The sequence below is a fragment of the Anabrus simplex genome, chromosome 12, assembly GCF_040414725.1.
Source record: "Anabrus simplex isolate iqAnaSimp1 chromosome 12, ASM4041472v1, whole genome shotgun sequence".
Taxonomy (NCBI): Eukaryota; Metazoa; Arthropoda; class Insecta; order Orthoptera; family Tettigoniidae; genus Anabrus; species Anabrus simplex.
Genome location: NC_090276.1, coordinates 77,880,037 through 77,905,783, shown reverse-complemented (window position 1 = coordinate 77,905,783; position 25,747 = coordinate 77,880,037). Strand labels below are relative to the sequence as shown.

At 41.8% G+C, this 25,747-nt stretch overlaps 1 protein-coding gene across 3 annotated transcripts in view; it reads right to left on the bottom strand.

Annotated features, from left to right (window-relative positions):
• LOC136884567 (putative inorganic phosphate cotransporter) overlaps positions 1-25,747 on the bottom strand; it is a 97,848-nt gene that overhangs the window by 61,459 nt on the left and 10,642 nt on the right. For all 3 annotated transcript variants that reach the window (XM_067156826.2, XM_068229781.1, XM_067156825.2), the window contains exon 2: positions 6,115-6,255. In XM_067156826.2, coding sequence (XP_067012927.2) covers positions 6,115-6,241 — 127 coding nt within the window. In that variant the 5' untranslated portion in view covers positions 6,242-6,255. The remainder of the gene's footprint in view (positions 1-6,114; positions 6,256-25,747) is intronic.

The window sequence follows — 25,747 nt, the reverse complement described above, 5'->3', positions numbered from 1 at the left end:
ATTCAGTATCTCTTCATTCGTGATTCGATCTATCCATCTCACCTTCAGCATTCTTCTGTAACACCACATTTCAAAAGCTTCTATTCTCTTTCTTTCTGAGCTAGTTATCGTCCATGTTTCACTTCCATACAATGCCGCGCTCCACACGAAAGTCTTCAAAAACATCTTTCTAATTCCTATATCAATGTTTGAAGTGAGCAAATTTCTTTTCTTAAGAAAGCTCTTCCTTGCTTGTGCTAGTGTGCATTTTATGTCCTCCTTACTTCTGCCATCGTTAGTTATTTTACTACCCAAGTAACAATATTCATCTACTTCCTTTAAGACTTCATTTCCTAATCTAATATTTCCTGCATCACCTGCCTTCGTTCGACTGCACTCCATTACTTTTGTTTTGGACTTATGTATTTTCATCTTGTACTCCTTACCCAAGACTTCATCCATACCATTCAGCAACTTCTCGAGATCTTCTGGAGTCTCAGATAAAATAACAATATCATCGCAAATCTCAAGGTTTTGATTTCCTCTCCTTGGACTATGATTCCCTTTCCAAATTTCTCCTTGATTTCTTTTACTGCCTGTTCTATGTAAACATTGAAAAGGAGAGGGAACAAACTGCAGCCTTGCCTCACTCCTTTCTGGATTGCTGCTTCTTTTTCAAAGCCCTCGATTCTTATCACTGCAGACTGATATTTATACAGATTGTAGATAATTCTTCGTTCTCGGTATCTGATCCCTATCATCTTCAGAATCATAAATAGCTTGGTCCAATCAACATTATCGAATGCCTTTTCTAGATCTACGAATGCCATATATGTGGGCTTATCCTTCTTGATTCGATCCTCTAAGATCAGACGTAAAGTCAGAATTGCTTCACGTGTTCCTACATTTCTTCTGAAGCCAAATTGATCTTCTCCCAACTCAGCTTCAACTTGTTTTTCCATTCTTCTGTAAATAATACGTGTTAAAGTTTTGCAGGCATGAGATACTAAACTAATGGTGCGGTAGTTTTCAAACCTGTCAGCACCGGCTTTCTTGGGAATAGGTATAACAACATTCTTCCGAAAATCGGATGGGACTTCTCCTGTCTCATACATCTTGCACACTAAATGAAATAACCTTGCCATGCTGGTTTCTGCTAAGGCAGTCAGTAATTCAGAGGGAATGTCATCAATTCCAGGTGCCTTGTTCCTATTGAGGTCACTCACAGCTCTGTCAAACTCTGACCTCAAAATTGGGTCTCCCATTTCATCAGCATCAACAGCCTCTTCATGTTCCAGAACCAAATTATCTACATCTTTACCTTCATACAACTGTTGGATATGCTCCTGCCATCTTTCTGCTTTGTCTTCTTTCCCTAGAAGTGGCTTTCCATCTGAGCTCTTAATATTCATACACCTAGATTTCCTTTCTCCAAAGGTTTCCATGATTTTCCTGTATGCAGCATCTACCTTTCCCAGGACCATACAGCCTTCGACATCCTTGCACTTCTCCTTCAGCCATTCTTCCTTAGCTAACTTGCACTTTCTATCCACTTGATTCTTTAATCGCCTGTATTCTTTTCTGCCCTCTTCATTTCTAGCATTCTTGTATTTTCGTCGTTCATCAATCAGGTCTAGTATCTCCTGAGTTATCCACTGATTCTTAGTTGATCTTTTCTTCCTTCCTAACATTTCTTCAGCAGCCCTACTGACTTCATTTTTCATGACTCTCCACTCTTCCTCTGTAGTGTTTCCTTCAGCCTTTTCATTTAGTCCTTGTGCAACATATTTTTTGAAACAATCCCTCACACTCTTTTCTTTCAACTTGTCTAGATCCCATCTTTTTGCATTCTTTTCTTTCTTCAATTTCTTCATCTTCAGATGGCATTTCATGACCAACAAGTTGTGGTCAGAGTCCACGTCTGCTCCGGGGAAAGTTTTGCAATCCAACACCTGGTTTCTGAATCTCTGCCTAATCATAATGAAGTCTATTTGATACCTTCCAGTGTCTCCAGGTCTCGTCCACGTATACAGCCGTCGTTTGTGGTGTTTGAACCAAGTATTGGCAAGGACTAAATTAGGATCAGTGCAGAATTCAACCAGCCGAGTTCCTCTTTCGTTCCTTTGTCCCAATCCATATTCTCCTACTGTACTACCTTCTCTTCCTTGGCCTACCACTGCATTCCAGTCTCCCATCACAATTAGATTCTCGTCACCTTTTACATATTGTATTATATCTTCTATCTCCTCATATATTCTTTCGATTTCTTCATCATCCGCTGAACTAGTAGGCATATAGACCTGCACTATTGTGGTGGGCATTGGTTTGGTGTCTATCTTGACTACAATAATTCTTTCACTATGCTGGTCGTAGTAGCTTACCCGCTGCCCTATTTTCTTATTAATTTAAACCAACTCCTGCATTTCCCCTGTTTGATTTTGTGTTGATAATTCGGTAGTTGCCTGAGCAAAAATCTTGTTCTTCCTGCCAACGTACTTCACTTATACCAACTACATCTAACTTTAGCCTATCCATCTCCCTTTTCAGATTCTCTAACCTACCACAACGATTCAAACTTCTAACATTCCACGCTCCGACTCGCAGAATGTCAGTATCCACCTTCCTGATGATCGCCCCCTCTCGTGTAGTCCCTACCCGGAGATCCGAATGGGGGACTAGTTTACCTCCGGAATATTTTACCCGGGAGGAAGCCATCATCAGTACATCATTCATACAGAGAGAGCTGCATGTCCTCGGGAGTTAGTTACGGCTGTAGTTTCCCGTTGCTTTCAGCCGTGTAGCAGTATCAACACAGCTAAGCCATGTTGAGTATTATTACAAGGCCGTATCAGTCAATCATCTAGACTGCCGCCCTTGCAACTACCGAAAGGCTGCTACCTCCGTTTCGATGAACCATTCGTTAGTCTGGTCTCTCAACAGATACCCATCCGATATGGTTGCACCTGCGGCTCGGCTATCTGCATCATTGGGACACGCAAGCCTCCCAACCGCGGCAAGGTCACATGATGATATAGATGTTGATTCCCATAGGGAATCTGAAATATTTGTCCTGAATGAGCAAATTTATAATACCAATATAAATGGTCCGTTATTGGACATTATAAATTTTTCCAGCTAGCTCATTCTTGGTTGCCAGCGTTTCGCCCTCGTGTGCTAGGGTGGGCTCATCAGTTGGTACCTAGCACACCTACCAATACGCTGGCTAGTGCATGCCGTGGAGGCCACTGCGTAGGCTAACTGGAGCTACCGGCAGTGCCAATGCACTGAGACTTTGTCTCATCACTAAAAATTGATGCCTGCTTGGCCATCAGATGATATAGATGTTGATTCCCATAGGGAATCTGAAATATTTGTCCTGAATGAGCAAATTTATAATACCAATATAAATGGTCCGTTATTGGACATTATAAATTTTTTTCCAGCTAGCTCATTCTTGGTTGCCAGCGTTTCGCCCTCGTGTGCTAGGGTGGGCTCATCAGTTGGTACCTAGCACACCTACCAATACGCTGGCTAGTGCATACCGTGGAGGCCACTGCGTAGGCTAACTGGAGCCACCGGCAGTGCCAATGCACTGAGACTTTGTCTCATCAAGCGATCAAACAGATTGAAATCCTCAAGGAATGCGCTGAGAAAACTGGACTTAAAATCTCATTCGAGAAGACCAAGTTTATTTGCACTAAATTCGACATTCAGGAATTACAAACAAAATATGGACACATCAAACTAGTTCCATACTTTAAATATCTCGGTGAGATCCTAGAACCAACAGGGTTGGAAAAGGAAGCACAGAAAGTTCGATTACAAAAACTCAAGAAGTGCATGTCCATACATACAAAAATCAAACATTATAATACGGTGATTAAACCTGAAGTGCTGTATGCAAGTGAAATCTTGGTTCTTAATAATAAAGGTGATCTGGAAAACATCTTGAAGGAGGAAAGGAAGATCTTGAGGAAAATTCTGGGTCCAGATAAAAAGGAAGAAGGGTATAGGCTCAAATCACGCAAAGCTACGGAAAGACTGTCTAACCTTGCCGCAGACGTCAGGAAACGAAGACTGAAATTCTATGGACACGTTCACAGACTATCGTCTTCAAGGCTAACCCACAAGATTTTGACATACACCGAAAAACTGAAGAACGTACCATGGATACAAGATGTCAAAAATGATCTGGAAAAGGCCCAGATAGAACCATCAGAAATAGTGGACAGAAACATTTACCGTTACAAGATACATAGATGGGTAGTAAAGCCAGAGAATGAAGTCCCTAAAAGATCGGGGACTAAGTGGTCAGAAGAAAGAAAACAGGCACACAGCGAAAGAATGAAAGCAATATGGTCTGTTAGAAAGGCGAATCATAAATGTAATGCGTGATCCAACAGGGTTCATACGCAAATAATTAATTTATTATTATTATTATTATTATTATTATTATTATTATTATTATTATTATTATTATTATTATATATTTTTAATTAGAGATACTCACTTGTGGGATGATATTTACAACCTCGTACGGAACTTGTTAGAGCAATTATAGGCCGGGCAGCTGCTCAACGTTATCTGGAGTAATCTTTTTCCGAAAGTAATAGATAATTATCACTTTAATTTTACCTGAAATCGCCAGCTTACTGTGCTGTAAAATGTTGAACAACATTTGAAAGACGCTCTCTTTTGTCCACCGCCAGTTGGATCGCATCGTATTAATCTTGCCATTATCACCCCATGGTCTTGCTGATATAGCCACTCCCATCGTGATCTTTCATTGTGCTGCCAGGTACAACAGCAACTTGGAAAACAAAATCAGCTGATGATGTTGGGCGGGAAATATAGAGCGGAGTGTTAGCGGTGATATTTTCACGTATATTTTTGTAAATATATAATTTTACCTCATTGACTGCCTTCTTGCGATTCTTAAAACAAATGGGATGATTGTTTTGAACTTCATCTGTAGTTATCTTTTGTGGTTGCTTAAGTGAATACTGAAGATGCCTAATAGTATTTTTGTGTTCCCGACTGCAAAAGAAATGATTATAAAGGAAAATATGAGCCGGTATTCCCTTTTCCAGTGGATGAAACTCGAAGAAATATTTTGCTAAGGAAAATGCCAGGCTAAATTCAACGCCGAAGAAAAACAAGTGCTGTTGTGTGTACTGCTCGTTTTCCAGAGGGCCACATCGTTCGAAAACTGAGAGAGATGGTAAGTTAAACGCGAATTTCCCACTTTATTTTTAATTTGTGTGATTTTCAGGACAGCTTTTTTTAATGTTGCCATTGATGCTTTCACGGTCCGTGACATGATACTGTATAGGCTTATGCCGTGTCAAGAACTGTGCTCTGCGTCATCAGAATTTTTTTTTTTTTTTTTTGCTAGGGGCTTTACGTCGCGCCAGCACAGATAGGTCTTATGGCGATGATGAGATATGAAAGGCCTAGGAATTGGAAGGAAGCGGCCGTGGCCTTAATTAAGGTACAGCCCCAGCATTTGCCTGGTGTGAAAATGGGAAACCACGGAAAACCATTTTCAGGGCTGCCGATAGTGGGATTCGAACCTACTATCTCCCGGATGCAAGCTCACGGCCGCGCGCCTCTACGCGCACGGCCATCTCGCCCGGTCATCAGAAGAAAATCTCGAGTGTCCACGAGAATAATATTTTCTGCGAAACGTAAAGAATTTCACCTTATTTTCTTGACACGGCAAGCCATGACGTATAACGCGACAAAATGTGTGACAGAAGTGACGTCACATTAGTCGTTCGACATCTGCATATTTAAAGATCTTTGAGGACTGGTGCGACGTTAAGGTTAACGTGACGAAGATGGTTACCATGACTTTTACTAGACTTAAAACTTTTCCTAATGTAAAAAGTGCCTACCAGGCTTAAAATGCGAGGACCGTGGCTAATATACAAAAGATAAAACGTATGCGTGTTAAGGTAGGGGTTTTTCATTCCGACCATGTATTTTATACATGTCAAAACTGAACTAGCAAGCGAGCGATCCTGCTTGTGCACGGGTGAAACAAACAGTGTAGAGGTCCGTCCACAGATACCCATGGTGTTATGGTTCTATAAGACCAAAATTATTGATATAGCAAGCCGTGCCTACACTTACCTGTGGTGTCCTTCACCTCTCCAGATGGTGGTAATTCTTGCTTCTGCTCCCGAGCGAACGCTTGAAGGGACTTGATGTAGTCCTCGGCTGATGCAGAAATCTTCCGAATAGCATTCGAGTTCACCATGTTGAGTGGTTTACCTTTAAACAATAACATTACGGCGTCTTTATTCGAGTTATGACCTTTCGTATTTTTACAGAACAGATATCAATGGAAAATATTTTAAGAACGGCAGGAGGGCTGGTACGTGTTGTAGTGCCTGAGAAGAACTGCACCACCTCGGGATGAGGACATGAGCTAGGATGAGGTGTTGCCTACTTGGAGTCGAATGTTGGAGGACTGAACACAAAGTGTCGGGAATGTCCGAGGACATGTTCAGCTCACCTGGTGCAGCTCTCTCAATTTGACGCCCTTGGCTGACCTGCACATCTAGATGTGGTATGATGATTATAATGAGGTAGGGAGAGGATGAAACCCGGTGTCGGCACATAGCCTACTCCTGTCGAATAATACCACGGTGTGTGTTCAAGGACTTATCATCTCCATCCGACGGACGAATCGCCATCAGCAGCGTCATATGCCCTCACTCCATAGGACCAGTGCGGAGAGGTTTGGAATCGAATCCAGGCTTTTGGCTCCCAAACTAGTGACACCACCTCTCCTACCTTGCGAGGCAACATTCTGATGGTTAATGTTTTCCACCAAACCGGCTAACCACGGTGTCAGACCATGAGCTGACTGGGATGCTGCCAAATGAAGGTTAGATTGTACAAGAGTGTATGCTGTTGAAACACGAGTAATTACAAGGGCTCAAGAAAGGAAGACGACAGTGCTAAGTAGAAAATCACAAACGACTCCTCGTGAAACACAGTATAGAGAGCTACGGAGGCTATACAGACTGATAACTAGGGATGAGATTTTGCCTATTTTATCTCTTTTATTCCTATATAACGAATTTTAGGCTTTTATTTAGCATGAATTTCTTGGTTGTATTGCGCCTATGAATTCCCATTTCAGGGGTTCCTGCCTAATTGGAATATAATTGGTTATTTAATGCCTTTTGACAGTCTTTTGAAGTAACCAATTTTCTTCCATTCCATTATATTCTAGCTGATGTGTTCGAAGAAATTATTTTCTTGTTTCTGTTTTCCCCACTAACAATTAGGGGAATGCAAAAATAGCGCTTGGGGAATTTACTTTAGGACAAACAAGGAACAATTTGACCACGAAGCCACCTCCTAAGATGATATGCGAGGACCAATCAACGTCGAACACATCCATATACCCTTACCCCACTGCAAATTGTGAGACGCTTTGTCCTGAGATCGTGTTGAAGAAGTGATGAGGATTGCTGTTTAAAGTGGCCTAATTAATGCCTAAATTAAAGTCTTCCAAGTTCTACTGGCTGAAGCAGTGGATCACTGGAGGTCCCAGCTTCTGCCAAGCTTGAAGTAAGGAATTCCCTGTTACCTGTTTGTGGTTGTTGACTACCGGTACCATCACATTTCGTTGTCGCTTTTATTAATTTATCTATTGTCTGAAGTTGTTGTTGTTTTAGGCCATGGACGATGAGGATGCTATATGTATAAGAGAAGTCAAGAAAGTCATGTCATGCCCATCGGTACAATCAAAGTTTACATTCCTGAAGACAACTTCAGTAAACAGATGTGGAGAGAAGTGCTCCTTCCTTAGGATTGTGAAAGAAGTCTTGAGCAAACATCTGGGAAGGGAAAAGTTTGATAGGGTCCTGCAACGAAACCCTGGATGAAAAGAGATAGTAAAAGTGCTGCTGAGTGATCTTTCTCACAATACTGAAACATTATTCATGACTGCAGAACACGACTGTTACCTGAAAATACTGAAGATTTGTCAGTCGTAAAATCCTTCCACAGTAATTGAATGTACTGACCAACTCCTTGGCTGAATGACCAGCCCCGAGGCCCTTGGGTTCGATTCCCGCCCGGGTAGGGTATTTTAATCGCGTCTGATTAATTCTTCCGGCTCGGCGACTGGGTGTTTGTGTTTGTCCCAACACTCTCCTGCTCAGATGCAGACAACCACCACAAGAACACGCAATAGTGATTGCACCCGTCCACATAGGGTTGGCGTCGCGAACGGCATCCGGCCGTAAAACGGCAGCAAATCCTTATGCGCGACACAGTTCGCACCCTCACCCGTACGTGTTTTAGTGCTTATAAAGCCTGACAACACTACTATCTAAGATGGGGGCTAATATTTTCTAAAACCCAAAGTCAGACATGTTGTATTCTAGAGATGTTTTCTTGAATAATGTATAATTATAGATTTGATAACCACCAAAGGAAATACTGCATGCAAACAGAAGCAATACAGGAGTATATATTAACAAATAAGGTGAATATAGTGTTAAATGTGAACTAAGAAACAAAAAGCGGGCATATAATCGATCCAACTGATGTAACACATCCAGTAGAACTCAGTGTATCCTGATTAGTAGGGGCAGGATTTTAAGGTGGAAAGTAGGCTATTGTCAGAAAAGGGGGAGAAAGTTCTGAAAATACATAGCAAAATGCATACAAAAAGGTGCTGATGAAATCAGTCACGTTATTAACGTTTAAACCAGTTAAATGAACTTCCCTTATCCCATTTACTGGATTCGAATAGTTAATAAACTTGTATTATTAGATTGCACACAACATTTCAATGTTTTTTTTACAGTAAGGCTGATGACACACGGAGCGGTTTTTGCCGCGTCGGCCGCCGCCTGTGATTGATAAACAGAGCGGGTTTTGCCGACTGTGACGAAACCACTGCCTGCTCGAACTGCATCTAAAATGACTGCTTATAAGCAGTCATCGTGTGCGTATCGAGCAGGCAGTGGACAAAACACATTAGTGAGCGTAACGTTAGGTGAGGAAGCTAGCTAAAATTACCGAAAAATAAAGGATTGTTCTTATTCTTATTCCAAAAGTCTACTTACTCTACATGTTCTTTTACGTGTATATTATTGAATTTCAAAGATACTTCATGATATCTAATACAAGAATACCTACCAATGATGCAATCGCCGCATAAATTCAGCCACGCCCGACTAGAGCGAAGCATCAAGTCGGCCGTGATTCAGCCGAATGTATTAAATCTATGGCGCTAGAGCGCGCACAAAGTCTTCAAAACGCTCGCTGCACCGCCAGCTAAACGACAGGCCGAGTCGGCAAATCTGCGAGCACCGCTCTGTCTGTTTCATCCCATCTGATACAATAGAAACATGCGCCGACTCGGCGAAAACCGCTCCGTGTGTCATCAGCCTAAGTCGCTGGCGCTTTTGCGCTCGGTAGGATCTTATGTATACTCGACATCTACAGAAACCAATGGAGCATATCTTGTCAGCACTCGTAAAGGGAGTTTCTTCAAATTTAATTCGAATTTATCTTTAGCAAATCCATCAAAGTCCTCCCTAAGACTCATCAACTTGTTCCAAACTATGAATCACATCAGGCAAATACATGTAGCCATGCAAGTTTGTTGTTGGGTCTGCTTCAAGACTTCTGCGTCCATTGCGTCCAGGGCACATAACGATGCTATTTATTTTACGTCGCGCCGACACAGATAGGTCTTATGGCGACGAAGGACATAAAAGCCCTAGGAATGGGAAGGAAGCGGCCGTGGCGTTAATTAAGGTACAGCCCCAGCATTTTCCTGGTGTGAAAATGGGAAACCACGGAAAAGCATCTTCAGGGCTGCCGACAGTGGGATTCGAACCCACTATCTCCCGGATGCAAGTTCACAGCTGCGCGGCCCTAAGCGCACGGCCAACTCGCCCGGTACATAATAATGAAGCATTCGATTTTATGAAAGTTTACGCCCAAGAAGTGTTAAAGAAGAAACAGATTCTGTCTAATCTTTTAAAAACGTAGATAAAAGTGTGGGGGGGGGGGGGGAGGTGTTGAAGCATGAAATAGAAGGAAAAAATGGCAACATGTAGTAACCTCACGAAAGAAGTGCAACAAATAGTGGTTATTCCATGTCCCCAAACACATAGGCGCTCCACTCATCCTCGTGTTAACATACTCAGTATTTCTTTTTGACGTTTGTGTTGCATTTGCTTTGTTCATTACTGCTGTAACTTGTTGTAGTGCTCGGAACCTTTGTCCTCATTGGTAATGTCAATCCTTGAATCACAGTAAATTATTACCGAGAGGTTGGTGTAACTTTTGCTCCACAATGGAAGGAGACACGAACGTATTCAACGGCTGCAGGTGGGAAAATAAATATAGCTTTATCCTTATCACCAAGGTGTGTGTCACCGACAACTCCGGTAGCTGAACGTTTATTTCAGTTGTGACTTGTCCTATAAATTTCAAGCTGACAGTTCGTGACATACGTGTCTTCTTCACCACCAATGAGCTGACACCTAACAAGTATCCAGCTGTAGCAAAGCTAATGCAGTGAAATCAATGGTATTCCCTAAGAAAAAAGCAAGTTCTCGAACTATAGAAAACATGTTCATATTTGTCTGTTTCGAGCGGCTGCAGGGGGACTTGAACAATGTAGTGAGATGGACAGCAGAATGTACATGGGATGAAAAGTCAAGTTGTAAGTTTCACCAAGTCCTCTCAGTTTTAACAAGTGTTCATGGGGTGATAGTACCTCATGGGGAACAGTGTAGGTTCTAGGTGTTAGTATACGGAATGATAGTAATTGGGGTAATTATATCGACGATGCCGTTAAGAAAGGTTACAGATCTCTTTGGTGGTTATAAGAGTATTTAGGAGTATAATACAGGGATTCTGCGGCCGCCTCCGCCTCAGGGCTCCCAGGGACCCCTCCGCCTCACGCGGGAAATTTGAATTTTGGCGGGAGATTTGAATTTGTAAACAAATCCACGTGTTTTTTGACAGCCACGTGCTTTTTGACAGACAACAACGCATCGCTAACCTCACTGCTGCCATCTTGACGGGCCTAAACCTCAGTAGAGCTAACTTAACCTAACTAGCGCGAAGTAAACAAAGCCACGTGTTTTTTGACAGCCACGTGCTCTTTGACAGACAACAACGCATCGCTAACCTCAGTGCTGCCATCTTGACGGACCTAAACCTTAGTGGTACCAACTTAACCTCACTAGCGCGAGATAAACAAATCCACGTGCTTTTTTGACAGCTGTCATCCGCCATCTTTAAACTACAGAGCACCGTGCTGCCCTCTTTATCGCAGTAGCTGCAAATTCGTCACCTGTCATCGGCAGTGCTGCCATCTTGGCGGGCCTAAACCTTAGTGCTACCAACTTAACCTCACTAGCGCGAGATAAACAAATCCACGTGCAGCTGCCATCCGCCATCTTTAATCCATAGAGCATAGTGCTGCCCTCTTTAGCTACTTACCTTTGAAATGTGGCACGTCACAGCTGTCATCCGCCATCTTGTATCGCAAACCTCAGTGCTGCATTCTTTAGCTAGATACCTTTGAAATGTAGTGGCGGCAATTTGAAAAATTCTTTATGCTCTTGTTTGGAAACAAAGCCACGTGCTTTTTGGACAGCTGTCATCCGCCATCTTTAATCCAGAGAGCACCGTGCTGCCCTCTTTAGCTACTTACCTTTGAAATGTGGTACGTCACAGCTGTCATCCGCCAACTTGCATCGCAAACCTCAGTGCTGCACTCTTTAGCATGATACCTTTGAAATGTAGTGGCGGCAATTTGAAAAATTCTTTATGCTCTTGTTTGGAAACAAACCTATGCGCTTTTTTGACAGCTATCATCAGCCATCTTTAATCCAGAGAGCACCGTGCTGCCCTCTTTAGCTACTTACCTTTGAAATGTGGGGGTGGTAAATTCTACGCGCTCTTGTTTGGAAACAAACCCATGTGCTTTTCTGACAGCTGTCAACCGCCAGAGAGCACCGTGCTGCCCTCTTTGTGCCGGTGGCAAATTCCACGTGCTTTACAAACTCACGTGCTTTTTGACAGCTGTCATCCGCCATCTTGCATCACAAACCTCAGTGCTGTACTCTTTAGCTAGATACCTTTGAAATGTGGTGGTGGCAAATTCCACGTGCTCTTGTTTGGAAACAAAGCCACGTGCTTTTTTGACCGCTGTAATCCGCCATCTTTAATCAATAGAGCACTGTGTTGCTATGATGCGGGTAATTTCGTCAGCTGTCATCCTCCATCTTTAATCCACAGAGCACCGTGCTGCTCTCTGTAGTAGCGGGCAATTTGAAAAGTTCTGTTAGCTGTCATCCGCCATCTTTAATCAAGAGAGCACCGTGCTGCCATCTTTAGCTAGATACCTTTGAAATGTGGTGGTGGCAAATTGAAAAATCCACGTGCTCTTGTTTAGTAAACAAACTCACGCGCTTTTTGTCAGCTGTCATCCGCCATCTTACATCGCAAACCTCAGTGCTACACTCTTTAGTTGAAAAATGGTGGCGGATAATTTAAAAAGAAAAATTCTACAGCAGCCATCTCTCGACGCTAATTGCACAAGATGGTGGCTATACATGACTCCCTAAAGGTGCTTATGCAAGATGATCGCTATACATAGGTTCTTATGAGTCTCCCTTGGGATGCTTGCGCAAGATGGCGGTTATACAAGGCTCCTTATGAGACACCCTAGGGATGCTTGCGCAAGATGGTGGTTGCTCTTATGAGGCGGCTTAAGGATCCTTGCACAAGATGGCTAGAGACGTCCCCTAAGGATGCTTGCGCAAGATGTCGGACGCAAGATGGCGGCTATACATAGCTCCTTATGAGACAGCCTAGGGGGTGCTCGCACAAGATGGCGGCTACTCTTATGAAGAAAGCTAGCTTAGAGGCTACTGCGCAAGATAACGGTTGCTGTTATGCATGCGGTGGAGAGCAAATTGAAATTCTATGTGCTTAATCAACAGAGCACCCTGCTGCCCTCTTTAGCTGAAATGTGGTGGTGGATAATTTGAAAAATTATTTTGACAGGTGTCATCTTTAAACAATGACGACTATACATAGGCTGTTAAGACCTTATCATTCTCCTCCTCCTCCTCCTTCTCTACCTCCCCCTCCTCCTCCGCCTCTTATGTCAAGGCATAGCTTTAAATCGAACAAGTTTAAACCTGCATCGCGAAGGCAAGCGTGTGCAGCGATAACATTATTGTACATGTTTAGGCTTGCGAAACATAAGAAGAGTAGAATCAAACGCTGTACTCGATACAACATGTGATCAGAACATTGATTGATGTGTTCAGAACACAAAATAAGTGATCAGGACTAGAATCGAACACTGTACTCGATGTCGTTAACTTCAACATGTGATTAAAACATTGTTTGGTGTGTTCAGAACACTACATAAGTAGAATCGAACGCTGTACTTAATACAACATGTTAGGGGATACCTTTGTTCTAAGAAGATCAGATTGAAACATAACAAGACTAGAATTGAACACTGCACTCGATGTCGTTAACTTCAACATGTGATCAGAACATTGATTGATGTGTTCAGATCACTAAACAAGTAGAACCGAACACTGTACTCGATACAACATGTTAGGGGATACCTTTGTTCTAAGAAAATTAGATTGAAACATAACAAGACTAGAATCGAACACTGCACTCGATGTCGTTAACCTTAACATGTGATCAGAACATTGATTGATGTGTTCAGATCACTAAACAAGTAGAACCGAACACTGTACAACATGTCAGGGGATACCTTTGTTCTAAGAAAATTAGATTGAAACATAACAAGACTAGAACCGAACACTGTACTCGATGCAACATGTTAGGGGATACCTTTGTTCTAAGAAAATTAGATTGAAACATAACAAGACTAGAATCGAACACTGCACTCAATGTCGTTAACCTTAACATGTGATCAGAACATTGATTGATGTGTTCAGATCACTAAACAAGTAGAACCGAACACTGTACAACATGTCAGGGGATACCTTTGTTCTAAGAAAATTAGATTGAAACATAACAAGACTAGAATCGAACACTACACTCGATGTCGTTGACCTTAACATGTGATCCGATACAACATGTTAGGGGATACCTTTGTTCTGAGAACATTAGATTGAAACATAGCAAGACTAGAATCGAACACTGTACTCGATACAGCATGTGATTAGAACATTGTTTGATGTGTTCAGAGCAAAAGTACAACTTCAATGATTTACCTAGTGTAAATATCAAAAACACACACTGTGCACATATCGCATAGCTATCTCGCCTATCACTTGCCTAGTACGAAAATCAAAAACACACTGTGCACATATCGCATAGCTAACTCGGCAACACTTCAAATGATTTGCTTAGTGCGAAAAAAATCTATACCGCGTAGCTAACTCGTTCACCGCACTGCTAAGACGCTTAGTAATTGCAAATACACTGATATATGTCATGCGAAAATCAAGAAAGCACACTGCGTAGCCAACTCGCTCGGTCACTCGCTTAGTAATTGCAACACGACTAGAACACTGATACACGTTACCCTTTTTTTCTCGAAACACACACACACACGGATAAGAATGTTGTGAGATACTACATACTTTTTTAAAAAATAGAGGGGATGAAAGATCATAAATTATATGTACACATGTTGTCTCCTAGAAGTTGTAAGACGAAATAGACGCAGTACTGCGAGTTTCCGCTATAGCTGGCGAACGGAAGTAGCATGATATCTCAGCAAAAAAATACGCGTGAGCTTGCATACACGCAAGTCAGACACAATGATGGATACCGCGATTCAAATCCTGGCAACTTATGCCGTCAGGAAGGGCATCCGGCTATATCATGTAATTACACGTTATGACGATCGCGCAGGTCCCTCACCTAGCATTTGCTATTTTTTACGGCTTCCGACAGTAGGAGTTCTAACCCGCTATCTCCCGAAGTAGCGAGAATGATTGCGGGTACAAGAGTGTTGAGGGTGATTCATTTGTCGGATGGAGGTGATAAGCCTTGTGCAGGCTTCTTCGGTAGGAGTAGGCTATGTGCCGGTACCGGGCCATCTAGTTATAAAACCCGCTACAACAGATTTGTCGCGTATACTGCGATTTAAAATCCTAGTCCTTTAACGTCAGGAAGGGCAACCGACCGTAAAACAATAGTGTATGATGTAAGAGGCTAGATACTAATAGTTTATGCGTCAAGAAGGGCATCTAGCTATTAAACAACAGTTTGTGGTGTGGGTCACAATTTACAATCTTGTTTCTCTCATCAAAAGTAACACCCGGCTGTAAAATTAATTCTTGCGATTTAAAATCTTAGTTCTCGCGTTAAGAAGGGTATCTAGGAGTAAAACAGATTATCGCGAGTAAAAATCTTAGTCCTCGCGTCAAGGAGGGTAAATAGCCGTAAAACTACGGTGTATGATGTAAGAGGCTAGATACTGTCATTTAAAATCTTATTTCTTGCGTCACGAAGGGTAACTACTCTTAAAACAAATTCTTGCGATTTAAAATCTCGCGTCAGGAAGGGCATCCGGCCGTAAAACAACAGTTCGTGATACAGCGATTTAAAATCTTAGTTCCTGCACCAAGAAGAGCATCTAGCTGTAAAACCCCGATTCTCGTGTTAAAAAGAGCATCTAGTCGTAAAACAGATTCTTAATCCCAGTTCTTTGACGTCAGGATGGGCAACCGACCGTAAAACAATAGTGTATGATATAAGAGGCTAAATACTAATAGTTTATGTGTCAAGAAGGGCATGTAGCTATTAAACAATAGTTTGTGGTGTGGGATACAATTTAAAATCTTGTTTCTCTCATCAAAAATAACACCCGGCTGTAAAATTAAATCTTGTGATTTAAAATCTTAGTTCTTGCGTTAGGAAAGGTATCTAGCAGTAAAACAGATTATCGCGAGTTAAAATCTTAGTTCTCGCGTCAAGGAGGGTAAATAGCCGTAAAACTATGGTGTATGATGTAAGAGGCTAGATACTGTAATTTAAAATCTTATTTCTTGCATCACGAAGGGTAACTACTCTTAAAAACAAATTCTTGCGATTTAAAATCTTAGTTTTGCGTCAGGAACGGCATCCGGCCGTAAAACAATAGTTCGTGATACAGCTATTTAAAATCTTAGTTCCTGCACCAAGAAGAACATCTAGTTGTAAAACCCCCATTCTCGTGTTAGAAAGGGCAACTAGTTGTAAAACAGATTCTTATTCCCAGCTCTTTGATGTCAGGAAGGGCAACCGGTCGAAAACAATAATGTATGATGTAAGAGGCTAGATACTGCTAGTTTTGTGTCAGGAAGGGTAACCAGTCGTAAAACAGATTCTTGTGAAGTGTAACACTAGATACTGCGATTTAAAATCTAAGAAGTGCATCTAGCTGTAAAACCCCGATTCTCGTGTTAAAAAGAGCATCTAGTTGTAAAACAGATTCTTAATCCCAGTTCTTTGACGTCAGGAAGGGCAACCGACCGTAAAACAATAGTGTATGATGTAAGATGCTAGATACTAATAGTTTATGAGTCAAGAAGGGCATGTAGCTATTAAACAGTAGTTTGTGGTGTGGGACACAATTTAAAATCCTGTTTCTCTCATCAAAAATAACACCCGGCTGTAAAATTAATTCTTGTGATTTAAAATCCTACTTCTTGCATCACGAAGGGTAACTAGTCTTAAAACAAATTCTTGCGATTTAAAATCTTAGTTTTGCGTCAGGAAGGGCATCCGGCTGTAAAACAATAGTTCATGATACAGCGATTTAAAATCTTAGTTCCTGCACTAAGAAGAGCATCTAGCTGTAAATCCCCGATTCTCGTGTTAGAAAGGGCAACTAGTTGTAAAACAGATTCTTAATCCCAGTTCTTTGACGTCAGGAAGGGCGACCGACTGTAAAACAATAGTGTATGATGTAAGAGGCTAGATACTGCTATTTAAAATCCTAGAAGGGCATCCAGTTGTAAAACAGATTCTTGTGATTTAAAATCTCACGTCAGGAAGGGCAACCGACCGTAAAACAATAGTGTGTGATGTAAGAGGCTAGATACTGCTTTTTTAAATCCTAGAAGGGCATCCAGTTGTAAAACAGATTCTTGTGATTTAAAATCTCGCGTCAGGAAGGGCAACCGGCTGTAAAAGAGATACTTGCGATTTAAAATCTCGCATCAGGAAGGGCAACCGGCCGTACCGTAAAACAATAGTGTATGATGTAAGAGGCTAGATACTGCGATTTAAAATCTAAGAAGTGCATCTAACTGTAAAACCCCGATTCTCGTGTTAAAAAGGGCAACTAGTTGTAAAACAGATTCTTAATCCCAGTTCTTTGACGTCAGGAAGGGCAACCGGTTGAAAACAATAGTGTATGATGTAAGAGGCTAGATACTACCAGTTTTGCGTCAGGAAGGGCAACCAGTCGTAAAACAGATTCTTGTGATTTAAAATCTCACGTCAGGAAGGGCAACCGGCCGTACCGTAAAACAATAGTGAATGATGTAAGAGGCTAGATACTGCTTTTTAAAATTCTAAGAAGAGCATCTAGCTGTAAAACCCCGATTCTCGTGTTAAAAAGAGCATCTAGTTGTAAAACAGATTCTTAATCCCAGTTCTTTGACGTCAGGAAGGGCGACCGACTGTAAAACAATAGTGTATGATGTAAGAGGCTAGATACTGCTATTTAAAATCCTAGAAGGGCATCCAGTTGTAAAACAGATTCTTGTGATTTAAAATATCACGTCAGGAAGGGCAACCGACCGTAAAACAATAGTGTGTGATGTAAGAGGCTAGATACTGTTTTCTTAAATCCTAGAATGGCATCCAGTTGTAAAACAGATCCTTGTGATTTAAAATCTCGCGTCAGGAAAGGCAACCGGCCGTAAAACAGATACTTGCTATTTAAAATCTCATGTTATGGAAGGGGGCACTCGGCTGTAAAATATATTTTTAATCCTGGCCCTGTTACGTTAGGAACCACATCTAGCTGTAAAAACAGGAGCTCCAAACATTTACAGTTTTAAGCTTTAGGAACGGGCTAAGGGTTACATTTTTTGTTCTACCGCATAGAACACTATCTTTGAAGTTGTATCGGCGCAGTTAGTCAGAGCGAAGTGCGGAATGCATGTGTTGACTGAAATTGTACACTCATCTTCCGGCTGTAGTAACCTTGAACGAGGACACTGCGTGCTAATAAGCCACTTATAACTCACGGAACGTTTTCTTAGCCGCGTAGCATTTAGCTCGTGTAAGTTCCTAACATAAAATATTATGATTGTACGGAGAGGTTAAAACACAGTGGCAGAACATAGCCTACCCCTATCGAAAGAGCCTGCACGGTGCCGGCATATAGACTACTCCTGTTGAAGGAGCCTGTACAAGGTTTAACACCCCCATCAACAGCCCTTACTTAATGCTGGCTTTTTTGCACGCCCTCGAATCTACCTAAGAATGTAATATACTACAGTAGGGAGAGGGTAAAACTCGGTGCCGGCACATAGCCTACTCCTACCGAAGAAGCCTGCACAAGGCTTAACGCCTCCATCCGACAGATGAATCACCATCAACATCTTATACTCACAATAATTTTCGAAGGAGTCTGCACAAGGTTTAACGTCCCCATCAACAGCCCTTACTTAATGCTGGCTTTTTGCACGCGCTCAGCCTGCACACAGCTTATCGCCTCCATCCGACAGATGAATCACTATCAAGATATTGTACTCACAATCATTTTCGAAGGAGTCTGCACAAGGTTTAACGTCCCCATCAACAGCCCTTACTTAATGCTGGCTTTTTGCACGCCCTCGAAACTACCTGAGAATGTAATATGCAACAGTAGGATCGCCCCTATCCGACAAATGAATCATCCTCAACACTCTTGTACCCGCAATCATTCTCGCTACTTCGGGATATAGCGGGTTAGAACTCCTACTGTCGGAAGCCGTAAAAAATAGCAAATGCTAGGTGAGGGACCTGCGCGATCGTCATAACGTGTAATTACATGATCTAGCCGGATGCCCTTCCTGACGGCATAAGTTGCCAGGATTTGAATTGCGGTATCCATCATTGTGTCTGACTTGCGTGTATGCAAGCTCACGCGTATTTTTTTTGCTGAGATATCATGCTACTTCCGTTCGCCAGCTATAGCGGAAACTCGCAGTACTGCGTCTATTTCGTCTTACAACTTGGAGGAGACAACATGTGTACATATAATTTATGATCTTTCATCCCCTCTATTTTTTAAAAAGTATGTAGTATCTCACAACATTCTTATCCGTGTGTGTGTGTTTCGAGAAAAAAAGAGTAACGTGTATCAGTGTTCTAGTCGTGTTGCAATTACTAAGCGAGTGACCGAGCGAGTTGGCTACGCAGTGTGCTTTCTTGATTTTCGCATGACATATATCAGTGTATTTGCAATTACTAAGCGTCTTAGCAGTGCGGTGAACGAGTTAGCTACGCGGTATAGATTTTTTCGCACTAAGCAAATCATTTGAAGTGTTGCCGAGTTAGCTATGCGATATGTGCACAGTGTGTTTTTGATTTTCGTACTAGGCAAGTGATAGGCGAGATAGCTATGCGATATGTACACAGTGTGTGTTTTTGATTTTTACACTAGGTAAATCATTGAAGTTGTACTTTTGCTCTGAACACATCAAACAATGTTCTAATCACATGCTGTATCGAGTACAGTGTTCGATTCTAGTCTTGCTATGTTTCAATCTAATGTTCTCAGAACAAAGGTATCCCCTAACATGTTGTATCGGATCACATGTTAAGGTTAACGACATCGAGTGTAGTGTTCGATTCTAGTCTTGTTATGTTTCAATCTAATTTTCTTAGAACAAAGGTATCCCCTGACATGTTGTACAGTGTTCGGTTCTACTTGTTTAGTGATCTGAACACATCAATCAATGTTCTGATCACATGTTAAGGTTAACGACATCGAGTGCAGTGTTCGATTCTAGTCTTGTTATGTTTCAATCTAATTTTCTTAGAACAAAAGTATCCCCTAACATGTTGTATCGAGTACAGTGTTCGGTTCTACTTGTTTAGTGATCTGAACACATCAATCAATGTTCTGATCACATGCTGAAGTTAACGACATCGAGTGCAGTGTTCAGTTCTAGTCTTGTTATGTTTCAATCTGATCTTCTTAGAACAAAGGTATCCCCTAACATGTTGTATTAAGTACAGCGTTCGATTCTACTTATGTAGTGTTCTGAACACACCAAACAATGTTTTAATCACATGTTGAAGTTAACGACATCGAGTACAGTGTTCGATTCTAGTCTTGATCACTTATTTTGTGTTCTGAACACATCAATCAATGTTCTGATCACATGTTGTATCGAGTACAGCGTTTGATTCTACTCTTCTTATGTTTCGCAAGTCTAAACATGTACAATAATGTTATCGCTGCACACGCTTGCCTTCGCGATGCAGGTTTAAACTTGTTCGATATAAAGCTATGCCTTGACATAAGAGGCGGAGGAGGAGGAGGAGGTAGAGAAGGAGGAGGAGGAGAATGATAAGGTCTTAACAGCCTATGTATAGTCGTCATTGTTTAAAGATGACACCTGTCAAAATAATTTTTCAAATTATCCACCACCACATTTCAGCTAAAGAGGGCAGCAGGGTGCTCTGTTGATTAAGCACATAGAATTTCAATTTGCTCTCCACCGCATGCATAACAGCAACCGTTATCTTGCGCAGTAGCCTCTAAGCTAGCTTTCTTCATAAGAGTAGCCGCCATCTTGTGCGAGCACCCCCTAGGCTGTCTCATAAGGAGCTATGTATAGCCGCCATCTTGCGTCCGACATCTTGCGCAAGCATCCTTAGGGGACGTCTCTAGCCATCTTGTGCAAGGATCCTTAAGCCGCCTCATAAGAGCAACCACCATCTTGCGCAAGCATCCCTAGGGTGTCTCATAAGGAGCCTTGTATAACCGCCATCTTGCGCAAGCATCCCAAGGGAGACTCATAAGAACCTATGTATAGCGATCATCTTGCATAAGCACCTTTAGGGAGTCATGTATAGCCACCATCTTGTGCAATTAGCGTCGAGAGATGGCTGCTGTAGAATTTTTCTTTTTAAATTATCCGCCACCATTTTTCAACTAAAGAGTGTAGCACTGAGGTTTGCGATGTAAGATGGCGGATGACAGCTGACAAAAAGCGCGTGAGTTTGTTTACTAAACAAGAGCACGTGGATTTTTTCAATTTGCCACCACCACATTTCAAAGGTATCTAGCTAAAGATGGCAGCACGGTGCTCTCTTGATTAAAGATGGCGGATGACAGCTAACAGAACTTTTCAAATTGCCCGCTACTACAGAGAGCAGCACGGTGCTCTGTGGATTAAAGATGGCGGATGACAGCTGACGAAATTACCCGCATGATAGCAGCACAGTGCTCTATTGATTAAAGATGGCGGATTACAGCGGTCAAAAAAGCACGTGGCTTTGTTTCCAAACAAGAGCACGTGGAATTTGCCGCCACCACATTTCAAAGGTATCTAGCTAAAGAGTACAGCACTGAGGTTTGTGATGCAAGATGGCGGGTGACAGCTGTCAAAAAGCACGTGAGTTTGTAAAGCACGTGGAATCTGCCACCGGCACAAAGAGGGCAGCACGGTGCTCTCTGGCGGTTGACAGCTGTCAGAAAAGCACACGGGTTTGTTTCCAAACAAGAGCGCGTAGAATTTACCACCCCCACATTTCAAAGGTAAGTAGCTAAAGAGGGCAGCACGGTGCTCTCTGGATTAAAGATGGCTGATGATAGCTGTCAAAAAAGCGCATAGGTTTGTTTCCAAACAAGAGCATAAAGAATTTTTCAAATTGCCGCCACTACATTTCAAAGGTATCATGCTAAAGAGTGCAGCACTGAGGTTTGCGATGCAAGTTGGCGGATGACAGCTGTGACGTACCACATTTCAAAGGTAAGTAGCTAAAGAGGGCAGCACGGTGCTCTCTGGATTAAAGATGGCGGATGACAGCTGTCAAAAAAGCACGTGGCTTTGTTTCCAAACAAGAGCATAAAGAATTTTTCAGATTGCCGCCACTACATTTCGAAGGTATCTAGCTAAAGAATGCAGCACTGAGGTTTGCGATACAAGATGGCGGATGACAGCTGTGACGTACCACATTTCAAAGGTAAGTAGCTAAAGAGGGCAGCACTATGCTCTATGGATTAAAGATGGCGGATGGCAGCTGCACGTGGATTTGTTTATCTAGCGCTAGTGAGGTTAAGTTGGTAGCACTAAGGTTAATAATAATGTTATTTGTTTTACGTCCCACTAACGACTCTTTTACGGTTTTCGGAGACGCCGAGGTGCCGGAATTTAGTCCCGCAGGAGTTCTTTTACGTGCCAGTAAATCTACCGACACGAGGCGGACGTATTTGAGTACCTTCAAATACCACCGGACTGAGCCAGGATCGAACCTGCCAAGTTGGGGTCAGAAGGCCAGCGCCTTAACCGTCTGAGCCACTCAGCCCGGCGGCACTAAGGTTTAGGCCCGCCAAGATGGCAGCACTGCCGATGATAGGTGACGAATTTGCAGCTACTGCGATAAAGAGGGCAGCACGGTGCTCTGTAGTTTAAAGATGGCGGATGACAGCTGTCAAAAAAGCACGTGGATTTGTTTACCTCGCGCTAGTGAGGTTAAGTTGGTACCACTAAGGTTTAGGTCCGTCAAGATGGCAGCACTGAGGTTAGCGATGCGTTGTTGTCTGTCAAAAAGCACGTGGCTGTCAAAAACACGTGGCTTTGTTTACCTCGCGCTAGTTAGGTTAAGTTAGCACTACTGGGGTTTAGGCCCGTCAAGATGGCAGCAGTGAGGATAGCGATGCGTTGTTGTCTGTCAAAAAGCACGTGGCTGTCAAAAAAAACACGTGGATTTGTTTACAAATTCAAATCTCCCGCCAAAATTCAAATTTCCCGCCAAAATTCAAATTTCCCGCGTGAGGCGGAGGGGCCCCTGGGAGCCCTGAGGCGGAGGCGGCCGCAGAATCCCTGTATTATACTCCTTTTAGGGGTTGCAGTAAGGATGTAAAGTAAACGGTAAGACGGTAGTTAGAGTATGGGACCCTCACTTTATACGAGAAATAGAAACAACTGAAAGAAAAGCAGCGCGGTTTGTTCTGGTGATTTCCGACAAATACAGTAGAGACAATTATAGACCTCGTGCGAATGGCGCTCCTAGCGGCAACTCGCGCAGAACACCCATGTGACGAATGTGTGTAGTAGCTTGTGCGGGAGAATCAAGTTTGACAATGAAGGGAGCTATTTAAAGTTGAAATGTCGTCGTTCATAGAGATTTGTGTGGGCTTTCTGAATATTCGGTGGGGTAAGTCGTATTTTCAGAGCTTCTACGCTAAAGAAAGGCAGACTGCTCAATGAAAGTAATCACATATTCCAGGTGAAAGAACGATTGGGAGAAGAAATATCTAGCTTCTGTTTGAGAGAAACGAGCATTAATCAACCGCCTTATGCAGTTAAACTTAAGGTATTAGTTACCTTTCTTTTTGCACCATAAATCATATGTATACATAGACTATTAATTTTAAACATAACTTTATTATACAGTACATATTTTCGTGTCCATTGCCGTTGTAAATTATTTTTTCATTAATTAATGCTAGTCTTGTTTTAATGTTTAACAGATCGATTGCAACAGGAATGTTCAGTCAGCCGAGTGTGAATGCAAAGCAGGCCTTTATAAACGCTGTAGGCACATTGCTGCGCTTTGCATTTATATTAATACAGAAAGAGATTCTTCGAAGGTTTCCTTCCTGCAGCAATGGGAAAAACCAAAGTATGTTGCCACGGAATATTCCAAAGGTGAACATTTAGGAGAAATGTTCAAGGACAGATTAAGTAAGCGGCCAGTTTTTAGCGTATTGGAAAGTGAAGGATTTGAAACATTCAGCAAAACTGAACTATATGTGAAAATTAAAATTATAGACTGTACTTTTACAAGAATTTTGAAGGCCGAGTGTGAAGGTGAATCCTTAATTATCTCCGATTCCATTGTTGAAGCTATCGTGGATGATGCTGTAGAACAGAGCGAAACAAGACTTTTACGTCAGTGTCTTCAGCAATTAGACCTTCAAAACGATAATAAACTGTTTAGATGTTACGGAATAAATTACTTGCCAAGTGGCAAGATATCATTAGTGCCAAAAGATTATGAGTGCTCGTTGCCAAGTGACGTCCTGAAATTTTATTATGACAACGTAAAAGTCACAAAATCGCAGACATATGCTATTGCGACTGAGACTAGGGCTCGGTCTAAAAATCCTGCGTGGTTCCAGCAAAGAAAATTACGCATATCTGCCAGCCAGAGTGTACACAAGATCATGACACTGCAGAGTGGAGATTTTAATAAACTGGCAACTCATCTCCTTATTTCTAAAGACATAAACAGTCATGCAGTGAGGTACGGCAGAGATAATGAGCAGAGGGCACTTCAGGAGTTCTGTTTATCGTCCCAATGTTGCGTGTCACAGCTGGGTTTGTTAATCAAAGAAGAGCAACCCTGGCTCTGCTGTAGCCCGGATGGGATAGTGCTAGGTCAGGACTGTCTCTCTCTTTTGGAGATTAAGTGCCCTTACTCGTGTCGGGAAAGGCCCGTGATTGATGACGACATGTGTAATGTTCCATATTTGTATATTGACATTGATGGTGATATCAAGTTAAAGGAATCTCACGTTTATTACACCCAGGTACAGGCATCATTGTATATTTTGAACCTCAACTACTGTGACTTTTTTGTATATTCTCAAAAGAAAAGTGTGAAAGTGGGTGTCTAAAGAAATGAAGAATTCCTTTCAAATATTATTCCCACAGAAGAGAGGTATTATTTCGAACATTACCTTCCGCTAATTTTCAAGCGTTATACATAGTGTTACATTGTTACCATTCTCATGCATAGATTTTACCACTATTCAGACATTTGAAACATGATATAATTTCTACTCGAGTTAGAATTAAAAACATTTAAAGAATAGTGAACTAAATTGGTGTAATTATGTACTGTTCAATAATTATATATTCATGTCTAAGTTTAGGTCTTACCTAAAAGGTACCAGTCGTCTGCTTTAATGATCGGAGGACTGAAGTTCACTAAGACACCTATGAGATGAACAATATTGTCTAAATGAGGTACCAAATCCATGCTAACTCGGTTACTCAATATTTTAAAAACCTCCATTCTGTGTATGGCTCTTTCAACATGAATTCTGACAGATGCTATATCGTATGTTTTTTCTACTTCCTCAGCTGAAAACTGTGGCATTACCATTACTGCGTTTTTATTATCAATGCACGTTTTTATCTGTGGAAACCCTTTATCACACATACAAGGTCTCCTGGTTGAATATGATTACGTATACCGGAATGTACGGTAATGTAGCTATTAGTCGTTCTTCCACCATAACATTTAGACAGAAAAGAAATATAACTTGACGGAGTAATGGCAACCAGAAATTTTACAGTGAATTAATTTTTATAATGAGAAAACATTAAAATTCTTTGACGAAACTTTGAGGTCTTTCACAGGACACTTCACTACAATCTATAATGCAAGTGCAATTTTCAAAATGACTTTTAAAGGAATTTGGCATAGTACATTTAATAGTGGATCGTTGTGGCCAGAAAATCCGTTCCTTTGTCTTCTCATAAATATGATAGAGTATAAATTTAAAAGCAGCAGAAGCCGTAGTTCTGTGACAGTTAAACAT